The 18369-nt window shown below is 41.3% G+C and overlaps 1 protein-coding gene across 1 annotated transcript in view; it reads left to right on the plus strand.

The window, feature by feature from the left end:
* esyt1a (extended synaptotagmin-like protein 1a) overlaps positions 1–18369 on the plus strand; it is a 99727-nt gene that overhangs the window by 65555 nt on the left and 15803 nt on the right. Inside the window, exons 6-17 of the mRNA XM_041180233.1 lie at positions 76–165; positions 2606–2661; positions 3232–3352; positions 4128–4304; positions 5770–5852; positions 6826–6874; positions 8244–8333; positions 10163–10258; positions 12976–13047; positions 13443–13529; positions 14092–14241; positions 16349–16546. Of these exons, the coding sequence (XP_041036167.1) occupies positions 76–165; positions 2606–2661; positions 3232–3352; positions 4128–4304; positions 5770–5852; positions 6826–6874; positions 8244–8333; positions 10163–10258; positions 12976–13047; positions 13443–13529; positions 14092–14241; positions 16349–16546 (1269 nt within the window). The remainder of the gene's footprint in view (positions 1–75; positions 166–2605; positions 2662–3231; positions 3353–4127; positions 4305–5769; positions 5853–6825; positions 6875–8243; positions 8334–10162; positions 10259–12975; positions 13048–13442; positions 13530–14091; positions 14242–16348; positions 16547–18369) is intronic.

An 18369-nucleotide genomic window follows, 5' to 3' on the forward strand; every position in this document is an offset into this window, starting at 1 on the left:
TCCTGAGGTGTCCTGGAGTTTATTATTAGTGTCTGTTCCTTCACTCATTGATTCCTTTGCCCATCTGTCCTGCAGCTCCATGGGATGCTTCGCGTGATCCTTGAGCCCTTGATTGGAAATATGCCTTTAGTGGGAGCAGTGACCCTGTTCTTCGTCCGCCGCCCAGTAAGTGTGTTGTGGAAGCAAAAAAACAAACCACCATTGTAACAGAAGATGAGGGATTAATACAGGACTGTTTAATGAGGGATCAGTGAGATCTTGACTTGAGGTTATTCCAGCTCTTTTGTAAATAATTTTGGGCTGTCCTCTGTAGGAGTGATATACAAGGAGCTAAGTCATGTTGAATGTGTTAATTTCATATTATTTGCTGTTAAATAACTCCCATATCGAATAGCCTGTGGACACTCGCTACCTGACCTTGCGCATGAAGAGTGGCCATTTGGTGAGGTACTGGAGCGCCACCCCAGCAGGGGTCAGTGTTGGTACAAATAAGTGGTAGAGAGAAATTGACAAAAGAAGCAAACACATACCTAATATGGACAACAGTTGGGCTGAGGGTGTATTGCCAACCTATCAATTAAGGGATGGATTACGAATCAGGAAAGGTTGCTGTTAAAAACAGTGATCAGACCCCATTTGGGACCCTTCTCATTAACTAATCATAAGAAATGTATTATTGCATTGGAAAGGTTTGAGATGAGCAATGCAGATAATTCCTGGTATCAAGATTTGAAGTTACATGGAAAGGTTAAGGAGATTGGGGTTGGGAGGTTGGGTGTGTTCTCTTTGAAATTGGCGGTGGGGGGGGGTGGGGGGGGGTGTCGAAGGAGACTTGAAACTGACCTAATTGAGGTTTTCAATATCATGAAGTTGACAACATTGGAAAAATCTTTGGAGTGAGATGATCATAAAAAGTGGCAAAAATTTAAAAACCTTTTAAACCGAACGAGGGTGTGGTTGTGTAGTGGTTACATATGATTACGTAAGAATACATAGGATATGTGGCACAGAAGCAGGCCATTCAGCCCAACCAATCCATGTTTGCATTTATACTGCACTTGAGCCTCCTCCCATCTTTCCTGACTAAATTTATCATCAGAACCCTCATTCCCTTCTCCCTTATATGCTTGTCTAGTTTCTCCTTAAATGCATCTTTACTATTTTCTTCAATCACATTCTCCCCACTATTTGGGTGAAGAAGTTTCTTCTGAATTCCCTATTGGACTTCTTGGTGACTATCTTATATTGACAGTCTCTAGTTATGCTCTTCCCCACAAGAGGAAACACTCTCTCTATATGTGTGCTATCAAAACCTTGCATAATCTTAAAGACCTTTATTAGTTTAGCCCTCAGCTGCCTTTTCCAATAGAAAAGAGACCCAGCCTGTCTATCCTTTCCTGACATATAAACCCACACATTTCTGGTATATCCTTGTAAATCTTCTCTGCACCTTCTCCAGTGCTTCTAGATCCTTTTTATGATATGGCGACCAGAACTGTACGCAGTAACCTATGTGTGGTGTAACCAAGATTCAATACAGCTTTAGCATAACATCCCTACTTTTCAATTCTAACCCTCTAGCAATAGACTAGTGCTTGATTTTTTTCTTATTGTTGCAGACAGGAGAGAGGGAGACAGGCAAACTATATTTATTTCCTTTCACCAACTGTCCGTAAGCAGAAGGTGTTTCGAGTTATTTACGAAGTAAGGCTGTGGCGTGTTTTCCCAAACCCTCCATTTGTGTGATCCGATTTACTAAACTCACTGCAAACTCGTGTTATGATTAACTCAGAAGGTTAATTTATTCCATATTCAAACCCAGAGGAGGAGTGTTTGCAACTTCCCACTTCATGTGGTGATAGAGTGGTATTGTCATTGGACTAGTGTTCCAGAGACCCAGGGTAATGCTCTGGGGTCCAGGGTTCAAATCCCACCATGGGAGATGGTGAAATTTGAATTCAGTAAAAATCTGGAATTAAAGTCTGATGATGACCACAAAGCCATTGCTGTAAAAACCCATCTGGTTCACTAATGTCCTTTAGGAAAGGAAATCTGCCATCCTTACTGGGTCTGGCCTACATGTGACTCCAGACCCACAGCAATGTAGCTGACTCTTAAAATGCTTTCTGAACAAGGGCAACTAGGGATGGGCGATAAATGCTGGCCGAGCCAGTGATGCCCAAATCCCATGAACGAATTAAAAAAACACACTCCCTCTCTCACCCTCCCACTCTTAAGTGGGGAGGATAAAAAAAGAGTTTTACAACTATGGATAGTAACAGTACAAGAGCCACAGAAATGAATATTAGCTCATGATTTTGAAAGTCCAAAGGCTGTTTCCTTCGTGACTGAGTTCAGTCCTGAAGTTTCTGGTTGGAGACAACAACATGAAAATCCTTGAAATGAATGGCACTGCAACACGATAGGCTTTCTATGCTTAGACCACTTGGCAGGTGTTGTTCAAAGACTTTTAAAATCAGACTGGTTTTATGGAATTGAGAGATGGTAACTGTTTGCTCAGCCAAGTGGCTGGAGTCCTGATGCACACTGAATTGAACTACAGTTTGAGATTCTGAAATTGATTTAGACACTTATGCCCTTTCAGGTACTGGACATTAACTGGACGGGACTCACCAACCTGTTGGATATTCCAGGGCTGAGGTATTGATCGTTCATAGGAACAAAACAGAATTAATCCTGAGGATCAAAAATAAAATCAAAGCGTTTGAAAGATTATTCCAAGAATAACATGAATTACATTCTAGAGTTTTGGGTGTTTCTCACCTTTTTTCCAAAAATGTTGTACAATATACAAGCAAAACCAAAGCATATTGGAAAATGTAATCAATGATACAATTTCACAAATATACAGCATTTGAGAGTCACTTGGTTTAATAAGAATTTTAATGTGTGCATAAAAAAAAGATGAGCACAAGGGCCTACTGGGAATCCTGTAAATAAAATAGATCCAAAAGCAGTACATTTGAAAACACTGCAAACAGCCAAAAATGCCAGAGAGTATACCCGAAATGTTTCAGTAAAAAGTAATTATTCTTCAGAGTGCTGACCTCTAGTTACCCTTGTGCCTCTTTTAAATTTATATCCTGTATGTTATATTCCTTTGCAGCTGAAGCCTCTGATAAATGTTTTCTCTCTCTCTATTACACTATTTCCCTCCATCTCTCCCTCACTACTCCCTTGCCTTGCTCTGCCTCTTTTCTCCTTGGACAGCTCGAAGTCTGACACCGTACTTATGGACACCATTGCCTCTTTCCTGGTTTTGCCAAACCGGATCACTTGCCCTCTTGTTGGAGAACTCCACGTGGCTGAGCTCCGTTCTCCCTTGCCTCGGGTAGGTATCACACTGTGTATGTTTTCACCAAATCATTGCCAACAAAATTGTTTCCTGTGGTGGAATTGCTCCAAGGTGGTGCTGTTATCGTAGTGTATAAGCATGAAGCCCACCTATTTACAGCCCAATGTTTAAGCCTTGATATCCTGTTGAGAGCAGTGATGTCCTAATGCAATTGGTAAAAGCTCCTGGCCGGCCAATCATAGTGTTGTGTTTAGTGGTTTGCTTTGTTTGTACTAATAAAACATGGGGAGGGAGAGTTTCATTTTTAACTTCACCACCTGAGCACTAACCAGGTGGAGCAGATTGGACACCCGCTTTGTAGAACCTGGCAATTCTTTGTTGCGTTGGTCTCAATGGGATGAAATCAGGGCAGGTTCTACAAAAGATAGGTAATCTGCTCAGCCAGCTTACTGCCCAAGTGGAGATGAAAATGACCTCTCCCCCACCAGTCTTTTTAATTGATGGAAGTTCCAATGTCCATGAATACCAAGAAACCAGAGTGTCAACTCTTCTGGGAAGCAAACTCCAATCTGGGGATAACTACTAGAAAGGGGGAAATTCCAGTGCTGCTACCATGTGATATGGTGCAGTCCTATTTTGCTCCTGACACCAAGTAACTACAAACTCTTATGCTGCCCAGGTATGTGACTTGTATTAAGCTGTCAGCACTCAGTTAATCTCCACACCTCTCTCTCTGCAGCATTTCAGTGCCCTACATGCAATTACCCACCCCTTCAGAAGGGGAGGTTTGAACTTGTCTATTTATTCTTAGGGAATAGTACGGATCCACCTAATTGAAGCAGCGAGCCTGGAGTCAAAGGACACCTATGTCAAGGGATTCATCAAAGGAAAGTCTGATCCGTATGCAATTGTACGAGTGGGCACACAGGCATTTATGAGCAAGACCATCAGTGAGTCCGTGAATCCCAAGTGGAATGAAATGTATGAGGTGAGTGAATATGACTCTTATGTTTCATTCATTCATCAGAACCTTTAAAGGCCTGGCATCTCTGCTGGTTGAAATATTGGCTCCGTAATTCCCAGGAGCACGGTTTTGTGGTGTAGTGGCTGAAGGAGACTGGGATCTGGAGCAGTGCTCAAATTTGTGCCTGTCAGGAAATCCTGGCATTTTCACCGCATTATGATCATATTCTTGAGGAAGATTCTAGGATGGAATTGCAGCAAAATCTGCCTCCCCCTTCTTTCCCACCTGTCCTCTTCACAGTTAGATAAGAAACTTTAGATATATCAGAACTGTAACTAACATACGAGTTTGTGGCACAGGTATTCTAATAGGTCGAGCAGGTAGGGCTCATCAAACCTTACGTGAAACATTGTCTGGCCTATTTATTTTTAAGGAGATAGATGACCTTTCATTGAAGGTATAAGCCTCTCCTTCTCTCTTGTCCCTCGGAGCCTTACACCATACGTGGTACCTTTGGCGACCTGTGTGTTCTCTACCACTGACACTCTTGGGGGGGAGGGGACGGCGGTAGCATTCTGGCAGGGTGGAACTTCTGTCTAATGCTACGGAAAGGCTTTTCCATCAGCCATGCTTGTTGGTAACTGAGGTGAGAGTAGAGAGCATATGGATACTCCATAGACGGGAGGTAGTGTTGTAGTGGTATTGTCACTGGACTGGTAATCCAGAGATCCAGGGTAATGCTCTGGAGACCTGAGTTTGGATCCCACCACAGCAGATGGTGGAATTTGAATTCAATAAATATCTGGAATTAATTAAAAGTGTAATGATGAATCCATTGTCAATTAATGAAGGAAATCTGCTGTCCTCACCTGGTGTGATTCCAGACCCACAGAAATGTGGCTGACTCTTAAAAATGGGCAATTAGGGATGGGGAATAAATGCTGGCCTAGCCAACGAATATAAAAAAAGTATTTGCTTTGCTGATCAATAATATGTGCACAAGATCCTCTCCTGGATAGCATTTCCTTCCTGCAGTGCCCATCTTTAAATCAGCAATATCATCTACTAATTTAACAAAATCCTTTGCTACTGGCATCAAATTTTGCTTCATTGAGCACATTGCTGACATCTAGTGCTAGAAAGCAATATAGATGAAATAAGTTCAACTTTAGAATCAGATGGATGTATTTTTCTCCATTTGCTAATCTTAGTAAGTGTTATAATCATGCAGTGGGGAAAATCACCCATAGATTTTCAAGCTGTTTCAGACAGCTGGAATTTATCTTTTAAAATTTATTTGTCAGGTTGGATTAGTGTATTACAGAACTGGACTACAATCCTGGAGCAAAAAACCTGAGAAAATCAATTTCTGAGAGATGGAGAATCCATTTAAATAATAAGTTCTTAGAATTTACAGAAAAGGATAGTTTTAAGTAGCAGTGTATCCTGTTTGTTCTCTTTCTGATTTGTGGCTTTCTATGCTCCACAGGTGATTGTCCACGAAGTCCCTGGTCAGCTGTTGGAAATTGAGATGTTTGATAAAGACCCAGATCAGGACGACTTCCTGGGCAGGTGAGAGCACTATGTGTCTGTGTACATGTATGTATCAGCTTGTGTGTAGGAATGCGAGAGTGTATGTGCGTCTGTTTGGCTTTATGTTGATACCTTGTCTCCAATTACTCCTGCCCCCAATTTTCATTATTTTCCTTGCCTATTATACTCAAACTGTTTACTGTCCCCACAAATTCTGACCCAGCACCTCAATACTAAACAACAAATCTGCTTCATTATCATGAAATGAATGGAATGAAAATCAGGCATATTCTATAATGGGCAAGAAAGCCATTCATGCAGATCACTATCCAAGCAATGTAAAACTAAACCAAACCAAAATATACCCTGTTGTGCATTGCATTGTGTAATTCTTCTTATAAAGCAACACATCACCTGTGCCACGGAAGAAACATTAATAATTTTAAAATAACATTTTGAGGGGAAATTGATGAAGTATCGCAAGATGCAGATATCTGAGGCAATGTTTGTGTCCTGTGCTGCTGTAACTAAAACTGTTGCTGTAATACTCAATATATCAGAAGCAAACTCAACAAGGCTCACCTCTGAGGCTATGTTGGTTCTATATCAGGAAAACAGCTCAATGGGTTATAGCGGATTGTGGTATATGGAAGAGTTATATTGAGCTCTCTCAAAAAGAAAAGATTTGATTTGGACATTAAATGTAGCTACTTTTAATTTAAATCAAATGAGATTTAGTAAAATATTATAAACAGATGTACATTCTAATAATACTACAAGCAGGTTTTCTGCTGTTATAGCTCAACAGGAAACCTGTTGAAAATAGTACCCTCTCCCTCTATGCTTTTACACGGCCCCCCCACCATTTACCGTACACTTTATGGTTGACTCCTACAGTCTCCCCATGTTTTATTATTGCTTTTTCTCAGTGTCTCATGTGGCCTTGATTGTTTCTTGCACTGAGGGAACGGGAGTTGAGAAGGTAATATCAGAATTTTTTTTTTGCTTTCAGAATGCAGCTAGACCTTGGGGAAGTGATGAAAAATCAAATAGTGGAAGAGGTAAGGAATTGTGGAGATGCTGAAATAACTGCTGGTCAGGGAAGAAAATTTAAGAGGCACTGTCTTCATGGAAAACTATCAGACAAAAAAAAGAGTAGAAGTTACTTCTGGTGATGATGTCATATGAATGTTTGACGAGATTGTACCATCTTAAAAGAGGCCTTAATTTATTTTGAACAAGTTAACAGCTCCATTAAAATGAAGGAATTTGATCAGAATGCATATGCTAACATCATTCTGTCATTTTTAGCCATACCCTGTTTGAGGAGGGAGGAGAACTGGAAGAGCTGTGCATCATTTGTGGCATGATTATTTCAGCATTGTGTTTTGAGCTTGCAAACAACTGAAACAACGGTTTGGGAAACTTGTTTTGTGAAGACAAGTCATCTTTTAATTTCCAAAATCATTGGCTGTTGCTGATGGCTGTACATTACCAGGCATTATCTTTCTGTGCGTTTGCAATGGTCAGGGTGGCAAGGGAATGGAATGTTTTCTTATTTCAGGCACCCAGTGTCAACATTAAGCACTTCCAGGTTAGGTATAGGACAGTTGCATGCAGATTTTAAAGCTCCTTCTGCTTTGCCCCTAAATAAATGTGGGTTCAGCCCTTGAAAGAATGCTTATGCTGGGAAATTACTGAGTTTAGAAGTATATGTTGATGGGGTGGGAGTAGACATGTGTGGAGCATAAATGCCAACAGAGACCATCTGAGATGAATAGCTTGTTTCTGTATGGCAGGAACCCATTCAAGACATTTAAATGCAGATTAAAGCTTCCTCCATTCTGCCCCACTAATGTCCTTCAGCCCTTAAAAGAATACTTAGGCCAGGAACTTCCTGGAAGTCAATGATGATTATACATTACTGCGCATCATCTCTCCATCAGTTTTGCTGTTTTTGTAGATTTTCCCAGATTTCCATCACTCCACTGTTGCTGGCTGTGCCTTCTGCCAAGGTCCCAAGCTCTTCCTAAATCTCTCTCTAGCTTTCTTTCCTCCTTAAACCTACCTCTTTGACCAAACTTTTGGTCATCTGGCCAAATATCTCCTTATGTGGCTCTGTGTCAAATTTTGTTTAGCTCTCCTATGAAACGCTTTGGAATGTTTTATCATGTGAAAGATGCTGTATAAATACAAGTTGTTGTTATTTATGTCAGACTTTCAACAACGTTATGGTAGCAGAACAGGAACAGCTCTGAGGAAATTTATATTCATTTACTAAAGTTCCTTTTTTTTTTCTATGGTTACATTTAGACCTGATATGTATGAACTATTTTTTGTTGTACCTTGCTTTATAATACTCAGCTCTGGCCTGTCTTGTGATGTTTGCTCTGTGCCTGACCCTAACCCTGTTTCTGTTCTCTTATGTAGTGGTTCACTCTGAAGGATGTGGAGAGAGGAAAAGTTCGTCTGAAACTGGAGTGGTTGTCCCTGTACTCTGACCCAGCAAAACTAGAGCAGGTAATATCAAAGATTAGAGCTCACCTTTGAAATCGCAGTTTGATTGACCATCACCTAATTTGAGATGATACTTTTTTTTCAAATTATTGGATAATTGAATTTTTAGCTCAAAAATAACTTCGAATTTATCAAATCTAGACCAAAAGCATGACTAGGATCACTCTTGAGATATCGTGTAACTCTGCATTGCCTTTGAGATGATAGTTGAGTCATAGTCATAGAGGTCTGCAGCACAGAAAAAGGCCCTTCGGCCCATCGAGTCTGCGCCAGTCAAACAAATACCTAACTATTCTAATCCCATTTTCCAGCACCAGGCCCATAGCCTTGTACGCCATGGCATCGCAAGTACACATCCAAATACTTCTTAAATGTTATAAGGGTTTCTGCCTCTACCACTCTTTCAGGCAGTGAGTTCCAGATTCCCACCACCCTCTGGATGAAAAAATTCTTCCTAACATTCCCTCTAAACCTCCTGCCACATAAATCTATGGCTACTGGTTATTGATCCCTCCACCAAGGGGAAAAATTCCTTCCTGTCTACCCTAGCTATGCCCCTCATAATTTTATACACGGTTGACTCAACATCACCTTCATAACTCTTGTAAAACAGTATTGATATCTTGTGAGATTACAACTGGAATATCACCAGTTAACTGTTGATTGTAAATGAGAGATTGATTCTCTATTTAATGTTACATGTAGAATTGTGGATGATGAGAATGAATGAGCCCTGCAATTTATTCATAAGCTTCAGTGATGTCCTAAGAGAACATAGTTGAAATAAGGTACTTTTTAAATAATTGTACACCCTTATCAGACTTTTACCCCCTTTCCTGAAGGCTCTAGTACCATGCTCAAGTGTCCATTCTTCATGTGAATGTCATAAGGCTATTCCATTGAAGGAGGCATCAGAGCCAAATGTCCTCACTTGACCTCCACACATGCACTTTCCAGCAGGGGTCACTGGATAGCGACCTAAGAGCAGGAACCCTGGCTGATTTTTCTGCTTACTAGTCCTGGAAGGCATAGGGTACTTGGAGCATCCATACCACTGCACACACTGAGATTAGTTATCTTAGCTTGATTAAGATTGATTCTGGGACCTCTGGTCTGTAGAGCTCAGTTGCACACTACCTTTATCATCTAACCCATCGCAGAGCACTAAATGGAATAGTTTTAAATGCCATATGAGTCTTGACTCTCAATCATTTGTATTTTTCTAAATATACACTGTAGTGACAATACAATTACAGCACTATAATGGATAGCCCAAGCTCCACTTAACAGCTTCCTAAAGAGAGTGGAGGGGAGCAAATTAGAGAGCAAGTCATTGTGAGGCCACAATTGCACACCTTTAAGCTCGAGCTTAAGACTAGCACTGGTGGAGGGCTGGAAAGGAGGCTACTCTCCCATGGTCATAACACATGAAAAATACTGGACAGCAAAAAGACCAGCTGGTCAACTGAGTCTGACCCATCACAGTTGTGATGCTTTATGGTTCATGTCTAAGACATTCCCTACCCATTGGGTCCATAGAATCTCCTGGGAAAGGCAAAATAGAGTGAATAAATCCCCAAGGCCAATTAGGGGAAAAGAAATCTGGAAAATTTCTCTGATCCCCTTGGATGATTGAAACTATTCCAGCAGATCATGTTGACCATGACTTATGTTACTTGATACCTGTCCCATGTATGACATGATCTCCACCCTAGCCAGTAACGATGGTGAGTGTATGGTCAGTGACGCATGCAGGAAAAGGGAAAAAAGGGACTGCATCCCCTCAAAAACTGTGATTTAAGAAAAATATTAATTGTGTTTGTTATCTTTAGGCACTTATGGTTAATAGCTCCATCACTGTACAGAACAGTGAGGAACCCTCTGCTGCCATCATGGTTGTTTATGTGGACCAAGCACAGGATCTCCCGGTATGTATAATGGTCATAGGATGCAAAGCTCCGATCAGCAATATGAACTATGAGAATGAGACACCAGCAGTATCTTCAAATCTCAATCCTGGTGTTACACTACACTGCTGAGTTCTGCATTTGGTGGGGGTGTGTTTCAACCTGACAGTAATAATATCTACCAGACGAAACCCTCTTGGTGTCGGGGTCCACCCTGCTGCATGGTCCACCAATGGTGTGAATGCAATAAGGTAATCAGAGGCAGTGTGAATAAATCCCCATTCTGGACGCAACTTCTGTTTTATCTGTGATTCAGCAGTTGATATTTTTAACTACATCTGTTTTGTCTACTGGAGTCAAGTCCTCAGCTGGGCTGACCCTTGCCACCTACACAAGGAAATCAGCACTCACATCATAAAATGATAGATTATTGATTTCCAAAGTTCAACCTGAACATATTTCTTCTTTTCCTCTTTTACTTCCCTTCCCCTCGGGGAGGCGGTGGTGTAGTGGTATTGACACTGACTAGTAATCCAGAGACCCAGGGTAATGCTCTGGGGACCTGCGTTCAAATTCCATCATGGCAGATGCTGAAATTTGAATTAGGTAAAAATCTGGAAGAAAAAGTCTGATGATGACCATGAAACCATTGCCAAATGTTGTAAAAACCCATCTGGTTCATTAATATCTTTTAGGGAAGGAAATCTGCCATTCTTACCTGGTCTGGCTTACATGTGACTCCAGGCCCACAGCTCTCTTAACTGCCAGGCTGATTTGAGTTTTTTGATGTGGTAACAGAGATGACTGACGAAGGTAATGCAGTTAATGTGGTGTACATGAACTTCCAAAAGGCATGATAAAATACCATATTAACAGGCTTGTCAGCAAAGTTCAATCCCATGGAATAAAAGCGACAGCAGCAGTATGGACATAAGGTTGATGAATGACAGGAAACAGAGTGTAGTAATGAACTGTTGTTTTTCAGACTGTAGGATGGTATATAACGGGGTTCCCCAGGGATTGGTATTAGGACCACTGCTTTTCTTGATACATATTAATGACTTAAACTTGGATGTGCATGTCAATGTATCAGTAATTACATTGTCAAGGTCTAATAACTGCTTGTTGACTGAATTACATTAAGATAACTGCTTGTTAAAACAGGTGATGTGCATTGGTTCACCTATAAATGAGTACAGTGGTAACACTCCAGTGTGGAAGGGGCTGGGAGAGTTTGTTACACTGAAGAACTGTCTTGAGAATAAACCAGCTTGGGGTAAAAGACTGGCTTTAGACTCGTTCTTCCACACCAAGCACTTACTGTGTCTAACAGTGCAGGGTGCAATTTTAAAATTTGTGGATGACACAAACTTGGAAATATTGTGAATTGTGAAGAGGACAGTGATAGACTTCAAAAGGAATGGGTGGACAAGTGGCAGATGAAATTTAACACCAAGAAATGTGAAGTGAAATATTTTGGTAGGAAGGGCAAGGACAGGCAATATAAAATAAAGAGTAGAATTCTAAAGTGGATGCGGGAGCAGAGGAACCTGGGCGTATATGTGCCCAAATCATTGAAAGTGTCAGGACAGGTTGAGAGAGCAGTTAATAAGGCATGCTGGATCCTGGACTTTATAAATAGAGGTATAGAGTACAAAAGCACAGAAGTTATGAAGAACCTTTATAAGACACTGGCTCGGCCTCAGCTGGAATGTTGTGTCCAATTCTGGGGCACAACACTTTAGGAATGATGTGAAGGCATTAGAGGGTACAGAAAAGATTCAAGAGAATGGTTCCAGAGATGCGGGGCTTCAGTTACATGGATAGAATGGGGAAGCTGAGGATGTTCTTTATAGAAGAGAAGGTTGAGTGCAGATCTGGAGAGTTATTCAAAATCATGAGTGGTCTGGACAGAGTAGATAGAGAAAAACTGTTCCCAGTGGTGGAAGGGTTAAGAAACAGAGGACACCAACTTAAGGTGATTGGCAAAGCAACCAAAATGACATCATGAAAAACTTTCTTACATAGTGAGTAGTTAGGATCTAGGATGTTTGAAGGAGGCAGATTCAACTGGGATTTTCAAGAGAATTGGATAGGCACCTGAGGAGAAATTTTGCAGGGCTACGGGGGAAAAGGATAGAGAAGTGGGTCCAGCTGATTGCTCTTGCAGGAAGCTGGCACGGATACAATTTGAATGGCCTCCTTCTGTGCTGTAACCATTCTATGATTAAATGCCACCTACCGTCCTCCTGCCCAGAGACCAGTTAAGTGATGGGTCCAGCTACTGGGCCATTTCATGGGGTCCGTGTGATCAGGAGGGGCAAGATCACACAGAGGAGGCCTAAGCTATCCTTGAGAGGCCCAAAGACGCAATCCTTTCCTCTAGGCCCCACGAGGAATGTAAAACCTACCTTGCATAGCTTCTACAGACCCCAGTCTACCTCGCTGGGTCATCATCAGATCTGAAATTCAAATGTTAAAAAGAACGTTGCCAACTTTGGGCAGGTATCCGCAGAAGCTGGTGAAATTCACAGCTGCCAGCTCTTGGCAGCTATGGAGAGGCTAAGTGGCCTAGGCAATTTTAATTGCCCACTTGTCTGGTTTCCATTCTCTCTATATTTCTTTCTGTTCATCTCTGTTTCTCTTTCTGTTTGTCTCACTCTGTTTCTCTCTCAGTTCCTGTATCCACCTTCAGGAGTTGCTGTTTCACTAACTGTTATTTTTCTTTTTGTGCACAGCTAAAGCAAGGGACCAGGGAACCGAATGCACTGGTCCAGGTCTCGTTATTGGACAAAACCTTCGAGAGCAGGGTATGGATGGACACTTGGTCCATTACTTAAGGTCAATACAGTGCAATGTGATATAGAGCAGGGAAGGACTGCCAACATGTTCTCCATTACAGACCTTTGCGCACACCCTCATTGTAATCAGTTACTCACGTGGAACTTGCTTTCCTTCAGATTAGCTGCTGCCCTCATTTACATTATAATTCCTAACAGATACTCTCCAGTATGGCTTACAGTCCATGCACACAATTACTCAGGTATCTAGTCCTCATACATCAGTATTTTACTATCAGAACAAAGTGAGCATCATCATCTTGGATATTTCACGGTGCCATTTATAGTTATTTTTTTAAAACCGAGGAACCAAGTTGATGGGTTTCTGCCTCTCCAAAATGTCAGATTATCATCTCTCCCCACAGACCGTGTATAACACAAACGCCCCAGTTTGGGAGGATGCCTTTACATTCTTTGTTCAGAATCCGAATCAACAAGACCTCGATATACAGGTACCTTTCTTGACCTTTCCAGAGGGATTTTTATTTGTTGACTGTAGCTTAACACCAAACTGGGTTTTGTCCAAATATTGTTATCCTTGCAGGAAGTTTAAATTGTATCTAACAATTTTTCTTTCTCCAAAGAACTCTTGGTTTGGGGTTTGCATTTTCTGTGGGTTTTGTAGTGAACTGCAACCAGTGGATTTCAATATTTACGAATAGGTTAGATAGATGGTTTAAGGAAAGGGAATAAAGGGATGTGGGAACACAGCAAGTACAGAATTTACTATCCCTGTAGGGGATAAACACCAACATGGACTGGTGGGTTTGAACAACCTGTTTTTGTTTTGTCATTTTTAATGTTACTGTACATAATGGGCAGGATGTAACGACCCCAAAAGATTTTTAAAGCAACATTACTAATATATGGTATAGTACGAGAGGGGAGAGCAATAACTGAAAATGGGCTAAAGATAAAATAAGGGAAATTAAGGGTTAGAAATTACATAAACATTAATTACAAGTCCACAGTTTGTGTTTCAATTAAACCTGTTCATTTTACTTTTTCTTCTAGGTTAAGGATGATGACCGTCAGTTGAGTCTGGGGTCATTGTCCATATCTCTGTCACAGTTGCTGATGAGCCCAGATATGAGCTTTGACCAGTGGTTCCCACTAGAACATTCTGGGCCCAATAGCCAGATTTATCTAAAGATCATAATGCGGGTGAGTGAGACCAACAGCTCAGAGATATTGGGCCTTTTATTGTGGCCTGGAACTGAAAGAACAGTGTTGAGACTAACACCAGGAACAATCAGGTGGCCTGACCACTGATTTCAAGGAGAAAAACCAGGAGGCAAACATTGAGGTGCATTTTTATCTTCGCTGCTTGGACAGTAATCTGGTGCTCGCCTTTTATAGAACCCATGTAACACTCATCCCACTGATTACAAAAGAATGAAAATCGGGTGGGTTCTTTAAAAGGTGGGGGTTCCACTCCACTAGATTGATGCCCAGGTGCTAATGGTGAAAATCTGCCCCTTTTGTGTGGGAATGTCAATGTTCCCCTCTTTTAGCTCACTAACTCCCTCTAATTGCATGGCCAAGAAGGGAATATTGCCACATGAGGAATGGAAGACATGAAGTTGCACTTTAGAGTTAGCTGTTCAGTTTTTTTTAATTATCAGAGTTTTTTTTCCAGCCTCTCACTTTCCCTCTGTCTGTCTTCTCCCTTGGACTTCAGGCCATTATTCAGTCTGTTCTGTTGCTGTTTCAGGAACAGTTCAATGTAAAAGCTTTTTGGTATATTGACAGGTTTTAAACCTTAAAAGTAATTGGCATTACTTTTTTGGTCAGTGATAGAATTACACATCACCTAATCTACAAAGAAAGTATCAGGCTCTAATCCATCCTACAACTACAGCAGAAAGGCTGTCATTATAAGCCCAAAGTGTCTAATTGCCTGAAAGGGGCACTTTATATGGCCAGATCACTGTTCCTTGCTTTCTCTGTGATTTGCCTTGTGTCTATTCACCACTTGCTGTTTCTCTCTTGGATCCATTGCAGCTTAATTTCCTCTGACAGCATACTATTTAATCTGTTCTCTTAAAATGATTGTAATGTAATCATTAACTCAATAACTTGATTAGTGTTAAAATTGAACACAGGCATTTTATGCAAACAGACAAAGGAGCATGCTCCCAAATGAAACGCACCCCTCTGTGTATCACCTCCCCTTCTTTCGTACTGTCTCACTTGTACTCTTTCTATCTCTATCATTGGCCTCTTGTGCACATCTGTCTCACGTTCCAGCTAGGTGGTGTGTGCAAGTGAAAAATGCAATGAATTGGAGACAGGATTCACTAGCATTTTCACTGGACAAAAAAAAAAACTGGGCAATAAGCTGACAAATGGAGCATACATGAGTAAGTGTGAAATTGTCCACTTTGGTAGATAGAATGGAAAAGCAGGATTTTTTTAAAAAAGGTGAGACACTAGCAAATGTTGGTATTCAGAGGGATTTGGGTGTCCTTGTACATGAATCATAAAGTTAACATGCAGGTGCTGCAAGTAATCAGGGAAGAAAATTGTATGTTAGTCTTTATTGCAAGGGGTGTTGGAGTATAAGAGTAATGAGGTCTTCCTACAATTATACAGTGCTTTGATGAGATCACACCCTGGAGTACCAAGTGCAATTTTGGTCTCCTTTCCTAAGGGATGATATACTTGCCTTAGAGGGGCACAACAAAGGTTCACTGGTTGATTCCTAGAATAAGAGGGTTGTCCTATGAGGAGAGATTGAGTAGAGTGGGACTATATTCTCTGGAGTTTAGAAGAATGAGAGGTGATCTCATTGAAATATATAAAATGCTTAAAAGGGTAAATGCTGAGAGGCTGTTTCCTTCCGACTGAAGGATTCACAGTCTCAGGATAAGGAGTGAGCCATTTTGGACTGAGATGAGGAGAAATTTCTTCATTCAGGGTTGTGAATCTTTGGAATTCTGTACCCCAGAGGGCTGTGCATGCTCAGCCATTCAGTATATTCAGAACGGAGATCGATAGATTTTTGGACACAGTCAAGGGAGCTGGGGATCGGACAAAAAATGAAATTGATCTAGAAGATCAGCTATGATACTGAATGGTGGAGCAGGCTTGAGGGGTTGTATGGCTTGCTCTTCTATTTCTTATGGCGTTAGATTTGAACTAAGAACCCTTTAAATTCTGGACACAAATCACTTGTTCTTTTGGAGTTTAAAATAAGGCAGAATAAATTGGATGTCACACTGTTTCTCTTCTTGTTTTTACCATGGCTATGTGTTTGTTTCTTTGGCAGATCCTGATTTCTGAAATGGTTGACCTGGAGAAGCTTCCCAGAACTCGGAAATCCACACTGGAACAAAAACAGGGACCAACAAAGTCTGACAAGATCAATATGACTGCAACTAAGTTGATGGAGGCAGCAGGAGTGGGAAGTCTGATCCAAGTTCCCTTACCAACTGAAAGCAGTGCCCCCAGCAGTGTGGGGACTGAGGTACTTGGTCAATTACAAGGCCGCTTTATATTTCCACATGTGTAAGGATTCACCATTGCAGTTGACGTGGATCAAGCTGATAGTTGGCGAAATGCATCATCTATGGCAATAAGATTTGTCACTGTTTTGCTGGTCAGTCATTGATTTTGAATTACAGGGCAACACTAGGGTCAAGGTCATCAAGCATTGCAGGTGTCCCATCAGCAGCTCTAGTGAGCAAGAACGCTTGGAAGACCAAAGTTGGACCCCATTTGTGGAAGTATTGATTCAAACTCCAGTTTGAAATGCTTGAACTGACTGAACGTTCTGTTCTAGCCAAGATCAGGAGCTCAATTCACCTGCCCTGTTTAGAACAGATTCAGTACTTCACACCCATTGCTAGGATTGGATAGCAGTAGCTGTGAGTAACTTGGCAACAGTTGGAAGTGCCACGCATATAAATCCACTTTCTGTACCAAAGACAGAACAGGACTGGTATTAATTTTGGAGATGTGCATGACATATTCAGTGAGACTTTAAGAGCAGGCCTGGCTGAAGTAAGAAAAAGTGAACGTAAAAAGAAAGCTGAGAAGGGTGAAATGAAAAAATGGAGAGTACAGGATTGAATGGGGGGCAGGGGGAGATGGTGTGTTGGACTGTGGAGATGCATTATGGTGATGGATTCTAGGCTGCTTCCACAAGACTCTGAACCTCAGCACTTGCCCTATTGTAGACAGCAGTAGAGTACTGTGCACCTGTCTGACAAAGGTCATCACACACAACATTTGTTGACATTAGTTGAATGCAACAATGCACATCATAATTGGAAACCCCTGCTCAACATCCCTCCCCTGGCTTCCTGTCCTCTCACTCCCCCACACATTTGCCGACTGACATAAACCCACAAGCTGGTTGAAACCATCCATTCTGCACCCCACTTGCCACTCCATGATGACCTGTTCAACTCCCGTCCCATCTCAGTTCCCCATAAGGAGAAACCTTCCTGAGCATGATCTACCAGCAAACAGCCTTTGGATCAAGGAATGGGAAACATGGGAAGTCACTAACAAGCTCCTTGTGACAAATCCCAGCTGTCAAATGGCAGGCTTTGAACTACCATGGCAAGAATGGTCCTTACTAAATAGGTTCAGGACAGGTCAGGGCCCCTGTGCAGCCAACCTCCATTGCTGGGGCCTGAGTGCATTTACAAAGTGTCACAAATGATACTGCATGTTACCGAGGAGAGTCCCCTCTACAGACTAAGTGATGGAGTAATCATCCTAAACTCAGCAAATGAGGCTATTGCTTGCCTTTTGGGATTTGCATTCACTAAATAAATAAATTCTAAGGGTCAAATGTGGCGATTGATGAGAAAGATTGTCTATGGTGACTGAATTTAGGATTCAATTTTCAGTTCATTTCACCTTGTATCTTTTTATGGATTGGTGGGTAGGGATGGATTAGGAAGGGATGAATTGATGGGCAGAATGATTAAGGGGATTTATGGATAACAGGGATTAACTGGTGGAAATTGATGGCAGGGATTGGTTGACTGAGCAGAAAACATTCATATAAAAAACAGAGAGCAATGTAATTTGTGCAAGCTAATCCAGAATGTACCATGCTGTTTTGAAGATGCTGCGCCTTTGATGTTATGCAGGAAGTAAAACAGTCAGACTGTCAAAACTGAAGAATCTGATTCCAATTTGGAGATTTACTTTAAACAATTTGTTTTTGCTGACATCCATTGAAATATAATATTGCCAAGAGATTTTTTTATATAAATCTGAGAGATGAAAAAGTGCACTTTTAAACAAATGATCATTGGGGAGAAACAAAGGTTC

Source organism: Carcharodon carcharias, chromosome X, assembly GCF_017639515.1.
Source record: "Carcharodon carcharias isolate sCarCar2 chromosome X, sCarCar2.pri, whole genome shotgun sequence".
In the NCBI taxonomy this organism is placed as follows: Eukaryota; Metazoa; Chordata; class Chondrichthyes; order Lamniformes; family Lamnidae; genus Carcharodon; species Carcharodon carcharias.